General features: G+C 45.6%; 1 protein-coding gene across 1 annotated transcript; it reads right to left on the bottom strand.

The window, feature by feature from the left end:
• Positions 1 to 1,025: 1,025 nt before the first annotated feature.
• On the bottom strand, positions 1,026 to 18,189 carry PLEKHF1 (pleckstrin homology and FYVE domain containing 1). Its single transcript, XM_066637131.1, has 2 exons — positions 17,848 to 18,189; positions 1,026 to 4,686 (listed from the first exon to the last, which is right to left on the bottom strand). The coding sequence occupies exon 2, from the start codon at positions 4,671 to 4,673 to the stop codon at positions 3,855 to 3,857; it is 819 nt and encodes a 272-aa protein (XP_066493228.1). The 5' UTR covers positions 4,674 to 4,686; positions 17,848 to 18,189; the 3' UTR covers positions 1,026 to 3,854.
• Positions 18,190 to 19,895: the final 1,706 nt, after the last annotated feature.

Below are 19,895 nucleotides of genomic sequence, written 5' to 3'. Positions count from 1 at the left end.
ACCACAGTTTGCTGTTGCATACAAATCTCTGTACAAACTCTGTACAAACCCTAGTTTCCCAAGAAACCAGGGTCTAGATGCAGTTTCAGATCCTGGTTTCTGGGTAAACTATAGTTAACCGGGTAGATGGGACTCATCAGCCTGGGAAGGCAGCTCATCTGAGAGAAGGAAAACTCTGATCCCAAACCTCCACTGCCTTGTGGCTACATCCAGTTATGGAAAAGGCTTCAGGAGTCAACCTCGAGGCAAAATCCGGAGCCGGAGTCCCTGAGGCAGTTCATGGCTGAACACAGTCACGTTCTGGCAACTCCTGTGACGCCGCTGGAACCAACCATATTGGCCTCTGCCTTTCCATTGGACCATTTCAGTGACGGGGAGAGGGGGGATTTGCTGCATGGGTAACAGCCTATCCTCCATACCTACTTTACCCAGGCTTTGCGCACTGGAGAGGACACTCTGTTCCAGAACCACCATTCAGAGCGTAACACCATAGTCTTCCGAGACTGAAGGATGCCAACAACAATAGTTAAAAACTTCCATTTTTGCCAGGAAGTGGGAATACACAAACCAAAGGATCATGGTTGATCATATACACAATGTTAAACAGTGGTTTAGTGCTTCATCTGAATGCAACTGAGTCATAGTACTGATCCACCTGGCTTTCAGTATTGTCTGTATTTTGGCTGGTAGGAATCCTCCCAGCCTTACTACCTAAGCCTTCCTAGAGATAACAAAAGATTGGACAATATAAAGCATAGCTCTTCCACGGAAGTGTGGAGCATGCATGCATACTAATTAGGTATCAGCAGCTGCTCTACTCAGACATAGCAGGATCTTTTGCATGTGCAGGTGGGACCAGGAAGTGGATCTGAAATATGAGCAAATGGGGATGCCACCAGCAAGCCAGATCAGGCTGGTGGCAGCATTTGCACCAAGGCACAACCTGAGCTGGATTGGGGCCCAGGTGTTCTATTTCCCAGCAGGACACATTGATATTCAATTAATAACCCTCAAAATATGAATAGTATTAAGACACTGTGATATTTAATCAGCAACATAACTATCAAAGTTAAGAGAAAGAAGCAGTTAATTGACTGGAAAAAAAGAAAGCTTTCATTGGCTGGGAACGTGTCCCGTGTAAACATACTGGCTGGTGAAAACAATTACTGGAAGTCTAAAAAGGCCAACTAATAGATCTGCTCCAAAAAGACAAGAACATTAAAAACCAAGATTATGTCAACATTAACACTGGTTACTAGCATAGTTTGAGTTGTGATATAGAATTATAGACAATAGAAACTGTCAGCGCAATCCTATGTATCAGAACTAAGTTCCACTGTGTTCAGTGGGTCTTACTCCTGGGAAAATATGAATAGGACTGCATCCTGTGTTGCTGGTATCTAACAGTCACAAAAGGTAAGATGTCTGAGGCTGCAATCCTATGCACACTTTCCTGAGAGTAAGCCCCACTGAATACAATGGGGACTTACTTCTGGGTAGACATGCATAGGATTGCACTGTCAGTTACATACTTCCAGCGCAAATACATTCCAACAGGCATGTTGTGTTTGTCATGTGAACCCAAAAGGTTAATGTCAACATTCTGGACAGCTCTCAATCAACTTCCACCTTATAAGCACAGAGGGCTTGGTGCTCAAGCTTAACTTAATAATCCAATTTCTGCCCAGCCCACAGGTGTATACATTTGATCTCTGTGGCATATATACAATGCTGGGCAGAAATAGCTTAAAGCTACGCCATGAGCCACGGAACCCTTGGTCTTTGACCTGGTAAATATACAGTAAAGGACCCTTACTATAAGGCACTTATTATAAGGCACTTTTGTATGGTTTTTGTTGGAACTCTGAGCACCCCAGTTTTTAATTTAAAAAAACAACAAAGTTACTAGCCCTCATGTTCACAGAGCTAAGTTTGAAGACCAAAGTGGATAAAAATAGCAAAGGATGAGAAAGCAGGAAGTAAATGGGACTCATTTCATGTTTTTCAGTTCTCATGATTTTCAAATTAAGATTACAGAATAAGGGGAACATACTGGCCAATTTTAGTTGGCAGATACATCATTTTCATGCAGACTGCGTGAAACTGAAACGTAGAGTAGCTGCAGCCCTTGGCTTCTGATATATAGTGATCAGTGCTGTAGTTCTTGATCTTTCAGCCTGTTTTTCTGCAATCAGAAGCCCAAAACCTCCTTTATGAATTCTTGAAGCAGCTAAGAGTTTTGGAAAGACTGAAAAAGGACCAAATTCACAGATGCTTCATTAAACTAAAGTCAAGGTGTGTGGTGCATGGAGCCAGGCCTTAAAGACCCCTCTCTTTTAAGAATTCTTATTTTATCAGAGAGTAGCAAATATTAAGTTTTATCACTGCTAAGAAGGAAAATAGTGGTTTACTTCCTCTCTGAGAGAGTCTAGGCCATCTACCAGTCAGCCTTTTTACACCAGCTATTTTTAGTGTCTCAAAACACTTTGTTTAAATGATTTACTTCATGTGGAAAACATGACAATTGCAAGCCAAACATTCTTGGGCTTACCACACACAAAAGGACGGACACACACACACACACACACACACACAATGGGGAACATGACCAAAAATATAAAGAGGACAAAGCTCCTAACCAAATATCACAGTTAACAAGCCAATTACTGACATTGATTTGAAAGCCTTCATAGTACATTTGTAGGATTGACCCAAGACTTCCCGTCATCCAGGGAGGGACAGCAAATATCACTGCCACCCCCAACTTGCGTGGTGCCTTACCATGTCAAATGCCATCCCCTCTAAACCCAGTGACACACCAGCCCCTGCTTATTCCCTGGATACAAAAAGGAAGAGGGAAATGGAGAAAATAGAGAGGGGTGATGGGTCTACCATTTGGTCTCTTTTGCTCCATTCCTCTCTTCCTGGGGACAAGAAGATCAGCAGTGAAAAAAGATGGGAAGAAATACAGCATATATCCATCTGCAATGTGACGTGACCACAAGGACAGGTGGGCCCTGGACACTGGAAATGAACCCCAACCCCACAAATTCTCTGGTTCATTCCTAGCACTACTCAGAATTATGACATCAAAGCAATGTCAACTAGGTAAGTCCTTGGTCTGCCTTCAAAATAAAGTATATTCCCAAAAAAATGGTTCTCCCGCTAAGGGGTAATTGTCCAAGTTCTGCATTGCCTTCATGCCCAGTTTCTGGGCTTCCTAGCACCACCTCATTAGCCGCTATGGGAATCAGGATGCTCTGGTCTGATCCAGCAGGGTTGCCTTAAATGATCAAAAGTTAATTTTGGTGGGGAAAAAGTATAAGAATTTGACCTACCCAATGCCTCATGAATGGTTTATCTGTTTAAACCCCAAAGTGGATTCAGAATTTGGTTCAAGGAAACCAAATGGATTTCTCCAGACAATACAATTCAGGATGTTTTAGGGTGCAAGCTCTCTCTCTCCCCCTCGCCTTAAATTCCAGGGTTGAAACTCTAGAATTGTAAATTCTAGAGCTGAAACTCAACATTTCAGGTGCCGAGAAAGGGCCTACCTGTAGCCCTAAAATTAAAGGACTTTCATTTTTGGAGAGACTTAATCACAGTCATATTTGGGGTTGTTTCAAGCACACTCTACCTCAAATATCAATTAAAAAAACAGACTCACTCTTAGAGGAGACAAGCAGACCCTACCATTCAGTCTACTGTGGTCATGCTTTCTCCCTGATTCACAGAACTGGAAGACAAAAGGAACTGAATACTCCCCTGAAAAGTATACTGAGGCAAGAGATTGTCCTCTGTACTCCTCAGGAATAAAGACATGGTCCAGCAAATGAACTAAACTGTTGCCAAGGTCAGCTACGATACGATGACCAAACTTCTTCCGACGTGTAAAACTCGGCCCCTGTTGACCATTGTTCTAGCTTATCCTCGTCGGATCTGTCACTGTCATCCCCACTAGAAGGTTCGTAGCCAACCAGAGGAGAATGAACTGGCTTAGATGGGCTGCTGAGTGCTTCGTTTTCCTTTTTTTCTGCCATCAGCTGCTTGTAGCAAAGGTTGCAAACTCTCAAAGGCTTAGAGGACAGTCGGGGCATGAGAAATCTCTGCCGGGAACAATCCGCACATACCACAAAGCCACATTTTCGACAGTGGTGCCTGCGAGTGAGAGCAGAGAATTTGGTGTGTGTGCAACGCATGCAGATATCAGTGGCTTTATCAGGGATCCAGGGTGCAGCATGTTCCGTTGGGGGCTGCTGGCCTGTCTTGGAGAGCAAGTGCCGAATACATTCTTCCAGGTGATTGATCCACTCCTTCCTCTCGGTAAGGGAGGCCGCAGCGACAACAAAGGACTTCTTGGCTGTCTTAATCATCCATCGATTCTTCATCTGCAAGGTGTCTGGCAACGATTCCAGGGTGACCTCGTCAAGGGGGATGATGTGTTGGGAGCTGTACTTCCGCTTGTTGATCACAATGCTTCCGTACACCAGGATGTCATTGAAAAGGAAGAAGATCCGTGGCTTGGCTTTCTTGCGACATTCTTTGGTTAAAATGCCTTCCCCCAAGAGGACCCTTCCTGGCACGGCCAGAGGTTGGCCAGATGCCCCAAAGCAGTTCTCCACTGCAGCAATGCGTTGGCTGTTGATCTCTGTGTTTGCAAGGTAGTCAACCATCTCGATAAATCACCTGGAAAAAACAAGAACAGAGAAATTGTAACTGGGAGAACCAAGACTCCCCTCTCCCCAATCCTGTGAACAAACAACAAACCATTCATACTTACAGTCACATTCACAAACTGCCATTCTAGCAAAAATGCAACATTTTTCTGTACCATTATAACATCATTCTACTACATCAATGGCTACTAGACAGGATGGTCACATGCCACCTTCAGATTCAGCAGCAGTATACCTCTGAATACCAGGTACAGGCAAGCAAAGGTGGGAGAGATGAAGGCCTTTCTCTTGTGCATGTAGGCTACCCAGAGACAACTGATAGGTTATTGTGGGGAAACAGGATTAGATGGGCCTTTGGTCTTATCCAGCAAGGCTTTTCTTCTGTTCTTAAACATATAGCAGTGTTCTTAAGCATATAGCAGTGGTTCCCAAATGGTGAGGTGTGGCTCCAAAGGGAGCCGTGGGGTACTCACAGGTGTGTCATGGGATGTCCCCTTCCTGGGTACCACCATCGTGGGCCATGCAAGAATGAGATCTAGCACAATCCAAGGTGGGAAGAGGACGCCGTGGAAGAAGGGAGCCATGACGCTAAAAAGTTTGGGAACCGCTGCCTTGTAGTATTCCGTAAACATTAAGATTCAATGCCAAAGTGAAATATTTAGAGCTTAACTCTATCTTCAAATGCATCTTGTGGTACTGTCCTTTCCAGACTCCACTATCTCAGGTGACAGATTACATTTTGGAATGCTCCCTCATAGGAAGAACTTTCTGACTAGACAAATTCAGCTTGTAAAACTAGAGACATTCTCTTAACATTCAACCTTGCATGACTTTTTAAAATAATTTTTTTATGTATATCAAAGGGGAAGCATTCAAATGAGATTCCCTCCCCCCCAAATAGTCTGAAGCAGTATGGCCCAGGAAAGACCATATGATGCAACGCTCAGAAATAGTTTGGTCTACATCATTTAATCCACAGCGTCTCCCAAACCCTCCCACATAGCTCAGAGGGACGGTTCAATTCTCACAGTATTCCATCTGAATTTAAGACAATATTGCTTTGCAACCTTGGTTACAAGCAAAAACATACAGAAACAAAAAGAAACCGAATCATTTCCTCATAGATCAAGTTCAGTTGACATTCATTGAGGGCACATACATGTCCAGACTTCTTCTGTACAAACATGCAGTGGTTAAAATATAAACCAGTCACAGGCTACAAAAAGAGGCACTCCTAAATGCTAGAAGTCAAATTGGTATTAAGTTTCCTTTCAGCAGTGAAATCCATGTATAATCTTACTTGTGTCAAATGACTCTCATCCTAAACAAAAGGTAAAACTGGAGGCCATTCAAAATAACTGAGCCTTGCAACAGTTTTAAGAGAAGAGTAAATAAAACTAACAAACAACAAGGCTTGCACGTTTTATCAGATCTGGTCCAAAATCTTAGCTGTTTGGCAGCAGCCCAAAGTCCAGGCTTGAAAGAAATTTCTTTACATTGGAGTAAAATTCAAAGAAGACTCACTGGCAGCTCCAACTCTCTGGTTGCAAGCAATTTGGAACCAGCCAGAACTGGAAGTGGAGCAGGACTGTCCCAGACATTGCATAGTGCAAGGTTGGAGGTAGAATCCCAGAGACATGATTTCCAAAGAATTCCCATGATTTCTAACCTAAAGTTGCAGACCCCCTCTGGCACAAAAAAAGGCTATTTTGAGGATTGTGCTCTCAACCCTTGTAGCAGCAACAGACTAATTTCACTGCCATCTGGCAGTATATTAATTTAATGCTTAACAGACACAAAAGAAACAAAAAAAAATGTCCACCATCTCAGAAAGTCATTCTGACTATGTTGTTATGACCGTAACTGTTGGAGTTGATGCAACACCGTCTGCTGTCCATAATTTCCTCCAACGGTAACAACTTTTGCACACTCCAAAACAAAGGGAAAAGAAGCATAAAAGCCACTTGGAACAAAACACACTGCAGTACCTCTGATCTCGGTGCCCATTTGAAGTAGGATCACACAGCTGAGATGGCATACTCCAATTATATATACAAAAAAAGGCTGCTGGAGCCAACCTTTCATCGTTATTAGAAGGGGTTGTTTTCATGAGTGCTCTTGACAGGAGGCTGGCGGCAACCTTATATCACAGAATCCATGTGGCTGATTAGCTCAACAGTGCTCTTCTGTGGACGGTTCTCTTATAAAATGTAAATATTTTGAGCGCAACATGCAACAAGACTGATTGCATCCCTTGGTGCCAGTCAGAAAATGAAAGATGGCAAGCTTGGATCTGAGCACACAATATAGTCACCTGGAGCTCCCTCCTGGAAGATCTAATTGTTGCTTCCCTCTCTCTCAAACCCATCTTTTTATAAATGCAGCCCTGCTGGATCACACCATCAAATGGTCCCATCATATATTTCTGAGATCACTGGATCGCATGTACAAGATGTGATGCTAACATCCCTCATTGGTTTTCCCCAGCATGTGGCATTCAGGGGGACACTGTCTTGGAACAGGAAAGTTCCATGTAGTAGTTTCCACAAGATCTTTACCCTCCTGCACCTTTTTCCTCTTTTCTTTGCTGCTCAAGAGATTGTAAGCTCTTTCGGGCAGAGCCCTGTCTTATCAAGCTTATGCTGTGAAGTGCCATTTAGCAATGACGTTTGGAAATAGTGGGTTGATGCCACTAAAACCCCTCCACCCACCAAATGAGTCTTCCTCCTGGGGAAGGATTCTTGGATTCAACATGAGGTTAATCAGAATAACATGGATTGCAAGTGTGAAGCTCTTGCAGGAGCTCAGACTCCAGAGTAATCCCACTGGTTTCCATAAGAATGCTCCAGGTCAAGGCTATAGCAGGGGTGGCAAACTTACTTAACTTAACGTAAGAGCCACAAACGATAAACTTCAGATGTCTGAGAGCCACAACATTTAAGAAGCATCTACATTCTTAAATATATTTACTCACCATGAACATTAAACTTATGCTTTAGTCCAGTGGACTCGCAGTTGATACCTGCTAAATAATTACAAACCTTGAAAGTTTTTTATTTACCTTTTATATTATTTGTGGTGCAAAAAGGGGCTCAGCCAACGTATTTCTTCGAGCCACGCATTTATGTCAAAAGTCGGAACTCACGAGCCATGGTTAAGCCACCGCTGTACTATAGCCTATGTTATGCCTTAATGCCACAAAATGCACTATAGAGCCAGTGTGGTGCAATGGTTAAAGCATCAGCGAATTTGGATTTAATGGGCTTTCAGCATTAACGGACACCCCTTCCCCCATCAGTCTGTTAAATTAAGGATTCACTGTAGCTTCAAGCCTTCTTCAGTGTCATAACTCCCCAAGCAAGAAACCCAGGGGAGGATTCGGAAAAGTTGCCATGGGATCTAATGCTTAAACGTTCTCCCCTGCTCACAAATATGAGGAAGGGCTTGTGGTGCAGGCTGCATGCCAAAAGGTTCCAGGTTCAATCCTTGATATTGCCAGAGCTGGGAAAGAGTCCCCCCCATCTGAAACCTTGAGAGCTGCTCTCACTCAGTATAGACCAGTGCTTCCCAAACTTTTTAGCACCTGGACCCACGTTTAAAAAGACAATCTACCACTAGACAAAAAAGAGATCTAGAAAGAAATGTTTTATTTATTAATAATAAATAAGTGATTAACAATAATTGGGGTCCTGGAGCCCAGAGGCTGCTAGAGACCTTACGTATAGTATGTGTGCACTGACATTTGCTAGACTCTCCCTAGAAATAGAGTTCAAGGAGCTCCTCCAAACCTTTACAGTCATTCCAGGGTACCCAGAAGGCTGAACTGGAGAGCAAGATGTGCAGTTAGGGACTTCCAGACTAGACAAAGGTTGAACTGGGTTCACGCTTGAGCTATGGCACACCAATTACTAGAGAAAATAGGAAAATGTATCATTTTAATTTGGGGATATGAAGATTACCCCATATAGGTACCACAGGTTAGCACTCCAGTTAACACCTTTATTCTGTAAACGGGGAAGGGTGCTTGCAGAGGTTTCCCCCCCTTTCAAAAATTTTCACGACCCACCACAAGTTGTCTCACAACCCACAGTTTGGAAAACACTGGTATAGAGAGACAATGCTAACTTGGATTAACTCAGTTTAGTGCAGTGTGTGATACACACACAGCTCTGACAGGTTGTTTTGAAAAACCCATGAGAGTTACATCAAACATATGTGTCATGAAGCTGTGTTCATGCATCAGCCCAAATGATGGAGGGAGAGAGAAAGTTGTATAAACAGTAGCTATGCTCTCCAGAAGGCCTAACATGCCTTTAGAAGCTCCGGCAAAAAGACGACAAAAGCAAAGCCAACTGAGGTCCCAAGGGGCAGTTTGGGAGGCACTCGATAAATCTGGAACTATCCTATAAAAACCATTGCCTGGGATGCACACAATTGCACAATAACTGGGTGAAAGGTAGAAATGGAAAAAGGGATCCACCCTGGGAGGATGGTCAGTTTCAGTAACAGATAAACACTGGAACCTGGAAAGATCGTTGGCAAAACAACCCATCATCCTCTGTGCAGAGAAAATCTAATCAGGAGACATTTTCACAACAAAAGAGGGAGAGATGGAAAAAAACTCAGATAGGGAAAGGCCAAGAGGCAGGGCAGAGGTGAGACTAGGAAGGAGATGAGAAGGATGAAAGAATCTGGAATGGACTACTTTGACTCAGCAGCTGACAAAGATGACAAGGATTAATTTGGACAACAATTTCATCCTGATTTCAGTAAATATTAATGGAGTTTGACTTCAAAACAGAATACATCTCCATTATTTCCCAAAAGCACTTTTGGAGGTGCCTTGGATTTGATAATCCCAAGAATATTACAGTGCAGTCCTATGCATGTTTACTCAGAAGTCTCACAGTACTCAGGGTAGCTTATGTCTAGATAAGTGCGTATAGGGTTATAAAAAAGACTTTACAAGACTTCTTGTTGCAGGGAAAAGTTGTGACACCCTAGATATCACACAGCCATAGTGCAATCCTGTGTATGTTTAATTGAAAGTAAGTCTCACTGTGGATTTCAAAAGGAAAAAAAAAAATCAAGCACTTACCTAATTACTCTTGAATCAAGGGACTTTAAAAAGTATTTAATTTTGCAATCATGGGCCACCATCCAGCCACTTTGAACTACCACTACAGCAAAGCAGATCTTTTCTCTGCATTGACACAACACAAAGTCCAAGGACAGAAGTTGATAGGCAGGAACAGAAAAATGAGCAATCAGAGTTGCACTGGCTGCAACACAACACCCAAGAAATGAAGGCTGCATAGGAAGAGACTGCCAGGGCCTAGGAGAGGGGGGTAAAGGGGGTAATTTGTACCCGGGCCCAGGGTCAAAAGGGGGGCCCAGGAGCCAAAGGAGGGGCCCCAGAAATTTCCTGGGATCTTATAATTTCCTATCTACTCAGACTTGTTGCCCACACAGGATGCTGGCGACACTAGGGCTTGTGGGGACACTACTGATGCCATATGGGTTGGTAGACCTGGGCTCCAAACACTTTTCCAGCTGTCTCTACTCTCCTCCCACTCTGTTTTGCCCCTCCATGCCCCTATTCTGCTTGCCTGTCACCACTCTCCCCTGCTCTGTTTCACCTGTCCCCCTTTGCAAAGGGACTCAAAAGAAACTTTGTACCCCTGATAAAATTCTGCTCAGAGGTTCTGGAGACTGCATTGAAGAATTCAGCCCCTTGTAATATGGGACTCTGAAGGTGGCTTCAGGAAGAGGCCAAAGCACCCCAGTAGAAAGCCCCAGATTCAATCCCTGGCAGCCCACCCAGGCAGAATTGGAAAGATCCCTCTCCAAAACCTTGAACAGCCAACGCAGAAAACACTGAGGGATGGGGACCACTGGCAGCCTCTACTCAATCTATTCACAGCACCAAAAATGTCATCATGTGGAAATTTTTGTGCCATTTGTGGTTGGTACTCTTAGTGGGTAAAATCAACTTAGGGCGCAATCCAAAGTCACAGATGAGCTGGGACGGGCCCCCTGGGCCAGCTCCCAACTGTTTCAAACATGCCACAAGGCATGTTTGCACCAACTTGGGAATTGGCTGGGCTGGCGCAGAGGCCTGCGCCAGCCTAGGAGGGTCAGATCAAATCCCTGCGTGGTTCAACAAGGAAAATGTGTGCTGGGCAACGCAGGAGGTTGGAGAGGGTGGCAGGCATGGCGTTCCAGGTATGGTAAGGGTGCTTTTTGGGCAGAGGAGGGCAGAATGGGAGGTGGGCAGGATTAGTCACAGTGGTACAGGCTTAATCCTAACCCGTCCCTGGCCTGAGCAGTCTTATATGGACTGTTTGGATTTGCACCAGCTATATAGCTGGGGCTCGACACAGGGTAAGGGAAAAATACCCCTTATCCCAAGGTGCCATCCAGCCTGCATCTAATCTGTGCTGGATACAAAGCAGGCCGCTGTGGCCTGCCTTTTCCAGCACAGGTTAGGATTAGGTTGCCCTACTTTAAATACCAGAATACGCGATATTGATCATCATTGCATGGATAGGATGGTCTCTGGTCTTCCAAACCCATCCCAAACAGGAACCTAATGGGGATAGATTTGAAAGACCGAGTGGGGAAGGGGGTTTCTAGAAAAATATGACCCTCCCCCCTGATAACCCACACTGGGAGGGAATGTCTGCTGTGTAAATGGCACAGCCTATTTTCATCTTGGGCTTGTTGTACCTTCAGCTATGCGCATGGGCCAAAGACCAACATGAACTTGTGCTGAGCACATGGGATCTCCCCAAAGCAGCATGACCTAGAAGCACCCTTCTGAAGGAAAGAACTGCAAGTTGACACCATCCACATGGGCCAAGCCCAAGGTTAGTGAATGTTAAGGCAGTGAGGCCACAGCTGCAGAGAAACCTGGGCAAAGGTGGACAACGATTTGAAATTCCACAAGGTGATGTGGAAGCCAAGCCAGAACCACCCCATTGGTCCTGCTCCCCATTCACCTGAGGCCATGTGAAGCTTGAGCAGAGGTATGAAGTCAATCAGGAAGTGATAAACATTTAAAACAAGGAGGGGGTGGAGGAAGAAAAGCAAAGCACTGCTTCCTACTGAGTCAGACTGGTCTATCTAGGTCAGCGCTGTCTACACTGGATGGCAGCTGCAGAGTTTGAGTGACCTAGTGACTTGTAAGTAATTCCTCCTCAAGTGATCTCTGCAGGGTTTTCACTCTCCCCTTGACCATAGGAAATCTTCATTTAGCCCCTGTTAGAATTCTGAGATTTACCCAGAAATTGTCCACAATGTTTTTAGGGATATGGACCAGAAATTGGCTTTTTATAAAAAGGAGGGGAAAATGAAGCTCTCTAGGCTGCTGAATTCTGTACCCAGAGCCCAGCTTCACAGTTCTTGGTTTTATGCCATGGTGGAGACTTGTCTCATCACATAGCACCGGGGGCAGCACTCTTTGATGCATTGCCAAAAACTCTCCTTTGGCCTGGCCAGGGAATCCAGCTTGCCCTGGGCTCTGTCCAAAATAAGAGACAATTCCTGCCCCGTGCCACAGACTCCCAGTCCTCTTGCTAAACTTCCAAGCAATTTCACAATCAAGTCCAAAGAATGGGTGTTCAAATGAAGGACTCCAGATGTCTTGAGCCTTGCCTCAAGTTTCCTGTGTGACATTTGGGCCAGTGACTAATAGAATTACCCGGCCACCCTCTGGGCAAGTAATCCCTCCCAAAGCATGCCACGCCAGGGGTTTCCAAAGAAACGGATTGGAAGGCAAGTGGAACTGAAACCCACCCATGAAACGAAGGCAAAACAATGTTTGCTGCACCCCTAAAAAGGAGCGAGGCTGGAACTCTTCTGCTCTGGCAGACGGAAGGAATTTGTTTCAAGGCTCTCGCCTCCGCACCGAATTCATGACACCAAGGGGAAGGATCAGTCAGGGGGAGCGTGGTGAAGGACAGCTCTTTCTGTGTGGTCCTGGGTTGCTGGAACCAGTTGCCCAGGAAAACCCAGCAGTGCCAGAGACTGCAGTTGTTCAGGGGAAAAATAAGCAAACTGCAATCAGCAATTCACATTTACAAGGGCATGCATGAATATTTGAATGGAGCTCAAAGGGCCAGCAATGCTGACTCCAGTCACTGACTCACTCCCACATGAGCAGAGACACAGACAGAGGGCTCCTTAACCCTCTCCTTTCCAGTGACATCAGCAAGGACTACCGCGTTCCTGTGTGCCAATCAAATTCCGACTGCATGACTCCTCCTGCCCTCCTTCTTAAGGTGGTTTCAAACAGCAAGCTTTGAGGTTTACAGAGCAGACCCAGCTCTTTCCTCTTCTTTTCTCCTCTCCCATTTCTTTTGCTTTTAACAGCCAGCCCGTTGAAGATCTCTGGAAAAGTTCAAAGTTTTGCTTTTTAAGGAGGGAAGGGGTTGTAGTTCAGGGGTCAAGTCTAACTTTGGCATGAAGAAGGTTCAATCTGTGGTACCTCCATAGGAACCCTGGAGAGCTGCTGCCAGTATGTGTAGAAAATACTCAACTAGGCAGACTGGTGGTCTTACTTGGATGCAGCTCCACAACACTGTGTCATTTTGGTTGGTCCAAACGAAGGTATCAGCAGACTGTGGGGCCCAGATGTTTTTTTAAATGACCATCATGACCAGGAACATTATGGAGTGATCATCTTGCATACACCTGAGCTTTACAGAGAAATGTCACAATACATACCTTTTAACATCTTGTGGCCATTTCACTGCTCTGTACTAAAATAAAATTTATTTTGTGAATGCTGTTTTTTGAGTGTGCAAAAGGTGTCACATGTATTGTCTTGATGTAGTCTTCACAGCAATCCTGTTGGCAAGCATTATTAATAATACTTAAAATAATGAGCTAATACTCTAAGGCAGTGGTTCTCACACATTTAGCACCGGGACCCACCAGGACAGAATGAGAATCTGTCGGGACCAACTGGAAGTGATGTCATAACCGGAAGTGACATCAGCAAGCAGGAAAATTTTTAGCTGTCCTAGGCTGCAATCCTACCCACACTTACTCAGGAGTAAGTTTCCTTTACTATCATTATTAAAAGAATAGACATAGTAGTTTGTTAAAAGTATGGGTCTATAATATTTTTCCAAGTGCAGTCACATATCATGGTAGCATCAAGTCTAATACATTAAAAATAAAATATTGAAATGAATGGGGACCCACCTGAAATTATCTCACGACCCACCTAATGGGTCCCAACCCACAGTTTGAGAAACACTGCTCTAAGGACAGTAACATTATCCCCATTTTGCAGAGGGGGAAAACTGAGGTCATGAGGGAGTAACTGTGTAGGACCAAATGAATTTAAAGCAGAGGAAAGATATGAACTGGGAAAGTCCCAATTCACAGCTTAGTCTTTTAGACACTATGTGTCACCAGCTCACATATTCATGTATCTCTCTGCCAACTGAGGCTAACATACAACTGATGAAAGTGGGATCAAGTCCACAAATAAATGTGTTTGCCTTTAAGATGGCACAAGACCATTTGCTGTTCTAACAGTAACAGAGTCATCACCTTATTATACTGTATACTTATCTAATTCTTTCGCTTCCTTCATTTCTATTGCTTCCCAATGGACCATGTCATTGTCTGGCATTGGAAAGTATATAGAGAGGAAGAAAGCCTGCCCTCCAGCAAAAGAACATTCCCACCACCAAGAAGGCCCTGCTCCTGTTAGATGCCCACTGTACCTCTGCAGAGTGACAGGAATACATCAGATGATGCTTGAATCACTTGGGAGGTTACACTGAAGAAGTGGGTGATGCTTTTCCTGGCATGGAGATAAGCGGTGGAAAAGCAACACCAGCTAAATTTCTTTATGTCTTGTGATTGCTGAATACACAGGAGCACATTTAGTTAAAAGAAGTTGGCAGCTCTGGGGAAGACCACTCCAAATGGCTTTCCATGGCAGTGATCTCCTTATGCTTGTGTGTTGTGATGAGCCACGTAGATCAGGCCAGGTCATTTTAAGCTACAACACCCACGGCAGCATGGATATCCTGAGCCCTTGCATGCAAACTCCTTGGAACATGGAGGCAGCCATCAAAGCACAGCTGCCAGGTTGCAACTCAGAGCCTGCATAGTCCAAGCATGTGCCTTCAGCACACCTCCCCCAAGTTCCTTATGAGTTCCATCACTCAGCTTCCCATCTTGTATGCAAGGGGTGCCAACTTAAGCCCCACCTTGCTGCAGCAGATAGGGGAGGAGGTTGAGCAAGGGAAACCAGGAAGCAAGTGGACTGGAAGTACAGAGATAACAACCTCTCCTGTTGTTTATGGGTTGTTAAAAGGTGCAATTTCCAGATTGCAATCTGACAGGCCTGCAGCAAAGAGTCTTCAGGCTTGCAAGAAATATTTTGCTGTTTCCTGGGACCCAAGGGCCACCAAATGCAAAACAGTGGCTGGTTGGGAAGAGCCAAATGCAAAAGGATGGCTCAGGGCAGGGTCAATTACCTGCTGCACCCCATGCACTATACTAGGGGTTTCCAAACTTTCTGGCCAGAGGGCCGCATCAAATATCTGGCGTGGTGTAGAGGGTTGGAAAAAAAATTTAAATATAAAATTTAAATAATTAAGTTAGAGATGGAACTTAGAGGAGTGAATAAATGAATGAATGGGCTCATTCATTCAACCTCTCTGGCCCTCAGAACACCCTCCAGACACAATCAGAGCACAGTTCTGGTCATGTTCAGTTGAGTGGGCCAGAGGCTTTCAGGGAACAAGAGGTTGCCCACGGGCCGGCAAGAGGCTTGCTGCGGGCCGCATCTGGCCCCTGGGCTGGGGTTTGGAGACCCCTGCACTATACCCTAGGGCAGGGATTTTTAACCTTTTTCAGCACATGGCACACTGACAAGGCACTGAAATTGTCAAGGCACACCATCAGGTTTTTGATAATTGGCAAGGCACACCATGCTGCCAGTGGGGGGCTCATATCCCATTGGTCCTACTAATAAATGTCCTTCCCCCAAATTCATGTGGCACACCTGTGGACCACCCATGGCACACCAATGTGTTATGGCACAGTGGTTGAAAATGGCTGCCCTAGTGGGTGACCTCCACATATAAGTACACACCAGCATCTGAGTTACTACAGGTTGGAAACTCTCACAGTTCCTTTTTAAAGCCTTTTAACTGCTGCTATTGTCAAACATCAGGGAGGCAGGAGCCCTTAATGATCTAGTGCAGGGGTGCCCAAACCCTAGTCCAGGGGCCACTTGCGGCCCTTGGGGACTCCCAATCTGGCCCATGGGGAGCCCCAAGTCTCCAACGAGCCTCTGGTCCTCCAGAAACATTCCGGAGCCCATGTTGGCCTGATGCAACAGCTCTCAGCATGAAGGCGACTGTTCGACCTCTTGCATGAGCTGTGGGACGTGGGCGTCCTCCACTTCTTGCTGTTTCATGTCTGTGATGCAGCAGTGGTAGCGAAGGCTGGCCTTGCTTTGTGCAAGGCTTTTCATAGGCCTTGAGCTATCACAAGACCCTCATTCATTCATATAAGTTCCATCTCTAATATATTCATTTATGTAAATTTATTCAAATTTTAAATGTAAATTCATTCCTTTTTTCCTGCCCCCCCCCCCACAATGTCCTAGAGATGATGTGGCCCTCCTGCAAAAAAGTTTGGATACCCCTGATCTAGTGCAAGCCATGTCAGTGATCACCCAACAGATCCCAGTGTATGGGATGCCCAGATTTGCCCTACAGAACAGAAAGTAATTTAGGTTGCATCAGTAACACACACTTCTTAGGGGGCAAGTCCCACTGATCATGTTGCTTTCAAGTAACCATGCAGAGAATGAGTCACTGATGCAGCCTCTGCACAAGTCTTTTCTCATGCCCTGGCTCTCTGACACAAACAGATGCTACTTCCATGTTCCACAGTGTGTAAGAGAGAACCATAGCACAAAGTGTGCAATAAAAGCTTAAGAGTTGCATTAGGAAACCCCACCTTTTCGTATTTACCACCTACTTTCAGTGCACACGTCTGACTCATATGTCACTTTTAACTCACCTGCCTGTTTCATCACTCCCACTGTCAAGCGCATGTCTTGGTTTCGCTACTTCTTAACATACTCTAAAGCACTTGGTAAGACAATCAGAGAATCACCACCAAAGACTTGGTACATGGACAAAGACATTAGCATGGGGCTAATCAGCCCTCCCCCCATTCTCCTTCACATAGCAGAGGATGCCATGGATTTTCCTCCTTTAGATTATTTTTACTCACCTCTCCTTCCTGGGCATCTCCTTCCAAAACATACCCTGACATTTTCATGCTGTTGAAATGTAAGATCTCCAATTTTTACCATTTTGTGTCCATAAATGTGTCCTTTTTCAAGCCACGCAAAAGGACCAGTTTAAGTCAGTGCTTGAATTAGGACCAAAAGGGGGGGGAACACCACAAGTCCCACTCCTTGACTTTTTCTCCACCAGACACACCCCAATCATGCCCCCTTGATTATCATCATGCCCCTAAATGATCAGGGGGCATAATCATGCCCCTAGATAGCAGATCTAAAGGGGCCAGTGTGTGGAGCGAGTAATCCCCTATTACTACTAGTAGCAGGAGGCTAGTAGCTACTACTAGTACTCCTGCTACTAGTAGCTACTACTAGCTAGTACTACTTTTTCAACGGCCAACAGACAGGGACATCTCACGTTGCCAGATGTTGAGATCCCTGCGCACAAATGCATCCTCCTCGAGAGAAAAGGCTTGCCCGTTTTCCAGCCTAGCTTAGCTGGCCATTCCGCGGCTGGCAGGCAGCCTGGGGAAGTCTGCAAACTTGCCCGCGAACTTCACCATCTTCGTCCCCGCGTAACCAACAACACCGAGGTCCTCTTCACCCTTTGGATCGCGCAGGGCGGAGAGCGAGGAAGAGAAGAGGCAGATTATGAGAAGCCGGAACCAGTGGCGTAGCTAAAGGGGGGCAAAGCGCTAAGTTTTGTAGGGAGCCTCACCACCCCTCCCTTTCAGAGCCATTCCGGGCGGAGCAGCAAAACGGAGGTGAATGCCCGGAATGGATCCAAAGGGGAGGGGGAAGGTCCACTTGCAAGCTGAGGTGAGGCCCCCTGCAACACTTAGTGCTTTGCCCCCTCTAGCTACGCCGCTGGTCTGAACTCACCTCCTCGTGACGCTGCTGGTTCCTTTCCCAGCCGGACCGGACCGCTGGCTTCCTCCGATCCTTCCAAGGAGGGAGCCTGGGATGCTTCTGAGCCAAGCTCCTGCAATTCCACAGATTCCTTTCTCTGGGGCTGGAGCACAGGAGCCCACTTGGGTGCTCAGGCTGGCCCGTCTGCGCGCTCCTCCCTGGCACTCAGGCTGTCCCGCTCCTCGGTGGCAGGAGACTGGGGAGAAAAAGACTCAGCAAGTATCTCTGGAACGCTCAACTCCCCAACATTCCATCCTCTCCCTCTTCAGATGCAGCGCCAGCCAATCAGCGCGCCGCCCGGAGAGCAGGACCGTCCGGTTCTGGAACGCTCAGACTCAGCATTCCGTGCCAGCGCCGCCCCGAAAAGCAAAGAGGCCAATCAGAAAATGCAAGCAGAGCCTGGTGAGTTTTGTGGGGCGGGGGAAGAAACGGGGGGGGGGGAGGAACAAAGGGGAATAGAAGTGAGAGGGGGAGGAAGAGGAGGAGGAGGGAGCAGGCACTGACGATCTGCGGAGAAAGATGTCCTAGGAGAAGATCCCTAAGGAGAGCAGGGTGACCAGCTGTCATAACTGCAAAAGAGGACCAGGCACCCCAAAATGTAGGACATCCAAGAAAAATGTAGGGCAGGACAAAGTAAAAAGCTAAAAGCACTCATCTAACGATTTCATGTGGTTAATTTAAACACTATATTATTATTAAACTTAAAATTATATAATTTATTACATATAATTTATTCATTGCAAGGCTCTGCAGTGCCTGCAGGGGCTGCTCACAGGTAAAAGGAGGGCATTTAAGTTTTTCCCCCGGACAGGAGGCTAAAAATGAGGACATGTCCTGGAAAAAGAGGACACCTAGTCACTCCCTGTAGGAGAGAAGATTCTTAGGAGAGAATCTACCTGATGCTGAATCAGACCATCGTTTCAGTCAGGACAGTATTGCCAACACGGACTTTCAGCAGTTACCTTCCTGGGTTTCAAATGGGAGTCTTTGCTTGCACTTGGATGTCAGACATTGAACTTTTGGGGTTTTCTTTGCATTTTTTAAAACATGCATATCTCAACTGTTCAGCTACGGCCCCTCCTCATAATCAGATTTAACTGTCAAGACAATGGGACAGATGGGACCCAATCCTATGAATTATAACATAAGAAGAGCCTTGCTAGATCAGCCCAAAGTCCCATCTAGTCCAGCTTCCTGTATCTCACAGTGGCCCACCAGGTGTCTCAGGAAGCACAAAAGACAACAAGAGACCTGCATCCTGGTGCCACTCCCTTGTATCTAGCAGCTGAAACCAGGAGGTTGCACATACCGATCAGGGCTTGTAACCTATGATGGACTTTTCCTCCAAAAATCTGTCTAATCCCTTTTTAAAAGCCTCTAGGCCAAACACCATCACCACATCTTGCAGCAAGGAGTTCCACAGACCAATTACATGCTGGATAAAGAAATATTTTCTTTCGTCTCTTTTGACTTTCCTGACACTCAGTTTTAGTGGATGTCCCCTGGTTCTGGTGTTGTGTGAGAGGGACATCCCTCTATCCACTCAATCCATCCCCTGCATAAGGGGCATATAGATCGTTATGGCATTTATTGATTTAATTTACCATGTAAACCACTTTGTGAACTACTACTATTTCTTTACTCAGTGTGTGGTCGGTCTGTGGAACTCCTTGCCACAGGATGTGGTGCTGGCGTCTAGCCTAGATGCCTTTAAAAGGGGATTGGACAAGTTTCTGGAGGAAAAATCCATTATGGGGTACAAGCCATGATGTGTATGCACAACCTCCTGATTTTAGAAATGGGTTATGTCAGAATGCCAGATGCAAGGAAGGGCACCAGGATGAGGTCTCTTGTTATCTGGTGTGCTCCCTGGGGCATTTAGTGGGCCGCTGTGAGATACAGGAAGCTGGACTAGATGGGCCTATGGCCTGATCCAGTGGGGCTGTTCTTATGTTCCTGTTGAAAAATTTATTATTAAGAATAAATATTCTTAATAATAATAATGGCATTGCCACACCCCT

Source organism: Tiliqua scincoides, chromosome 9 (assembly GCF_035046505.1).
Source record: "Tiliqua scincoides isolate rTilSci1 chromosome 9, rTilSci1.hap2, whole genome shotgun sequence".
NCBI lineage: Eukaryota > Metazoa > Chordata > Lepidosauria > Squamata > Scincidae > Tiliqua > Tiliqua scincoides.
Note: the sequence above shows the minus strand (reverse complement) of the source record. Positions and strands in the feature narration are given on the sequence as shown.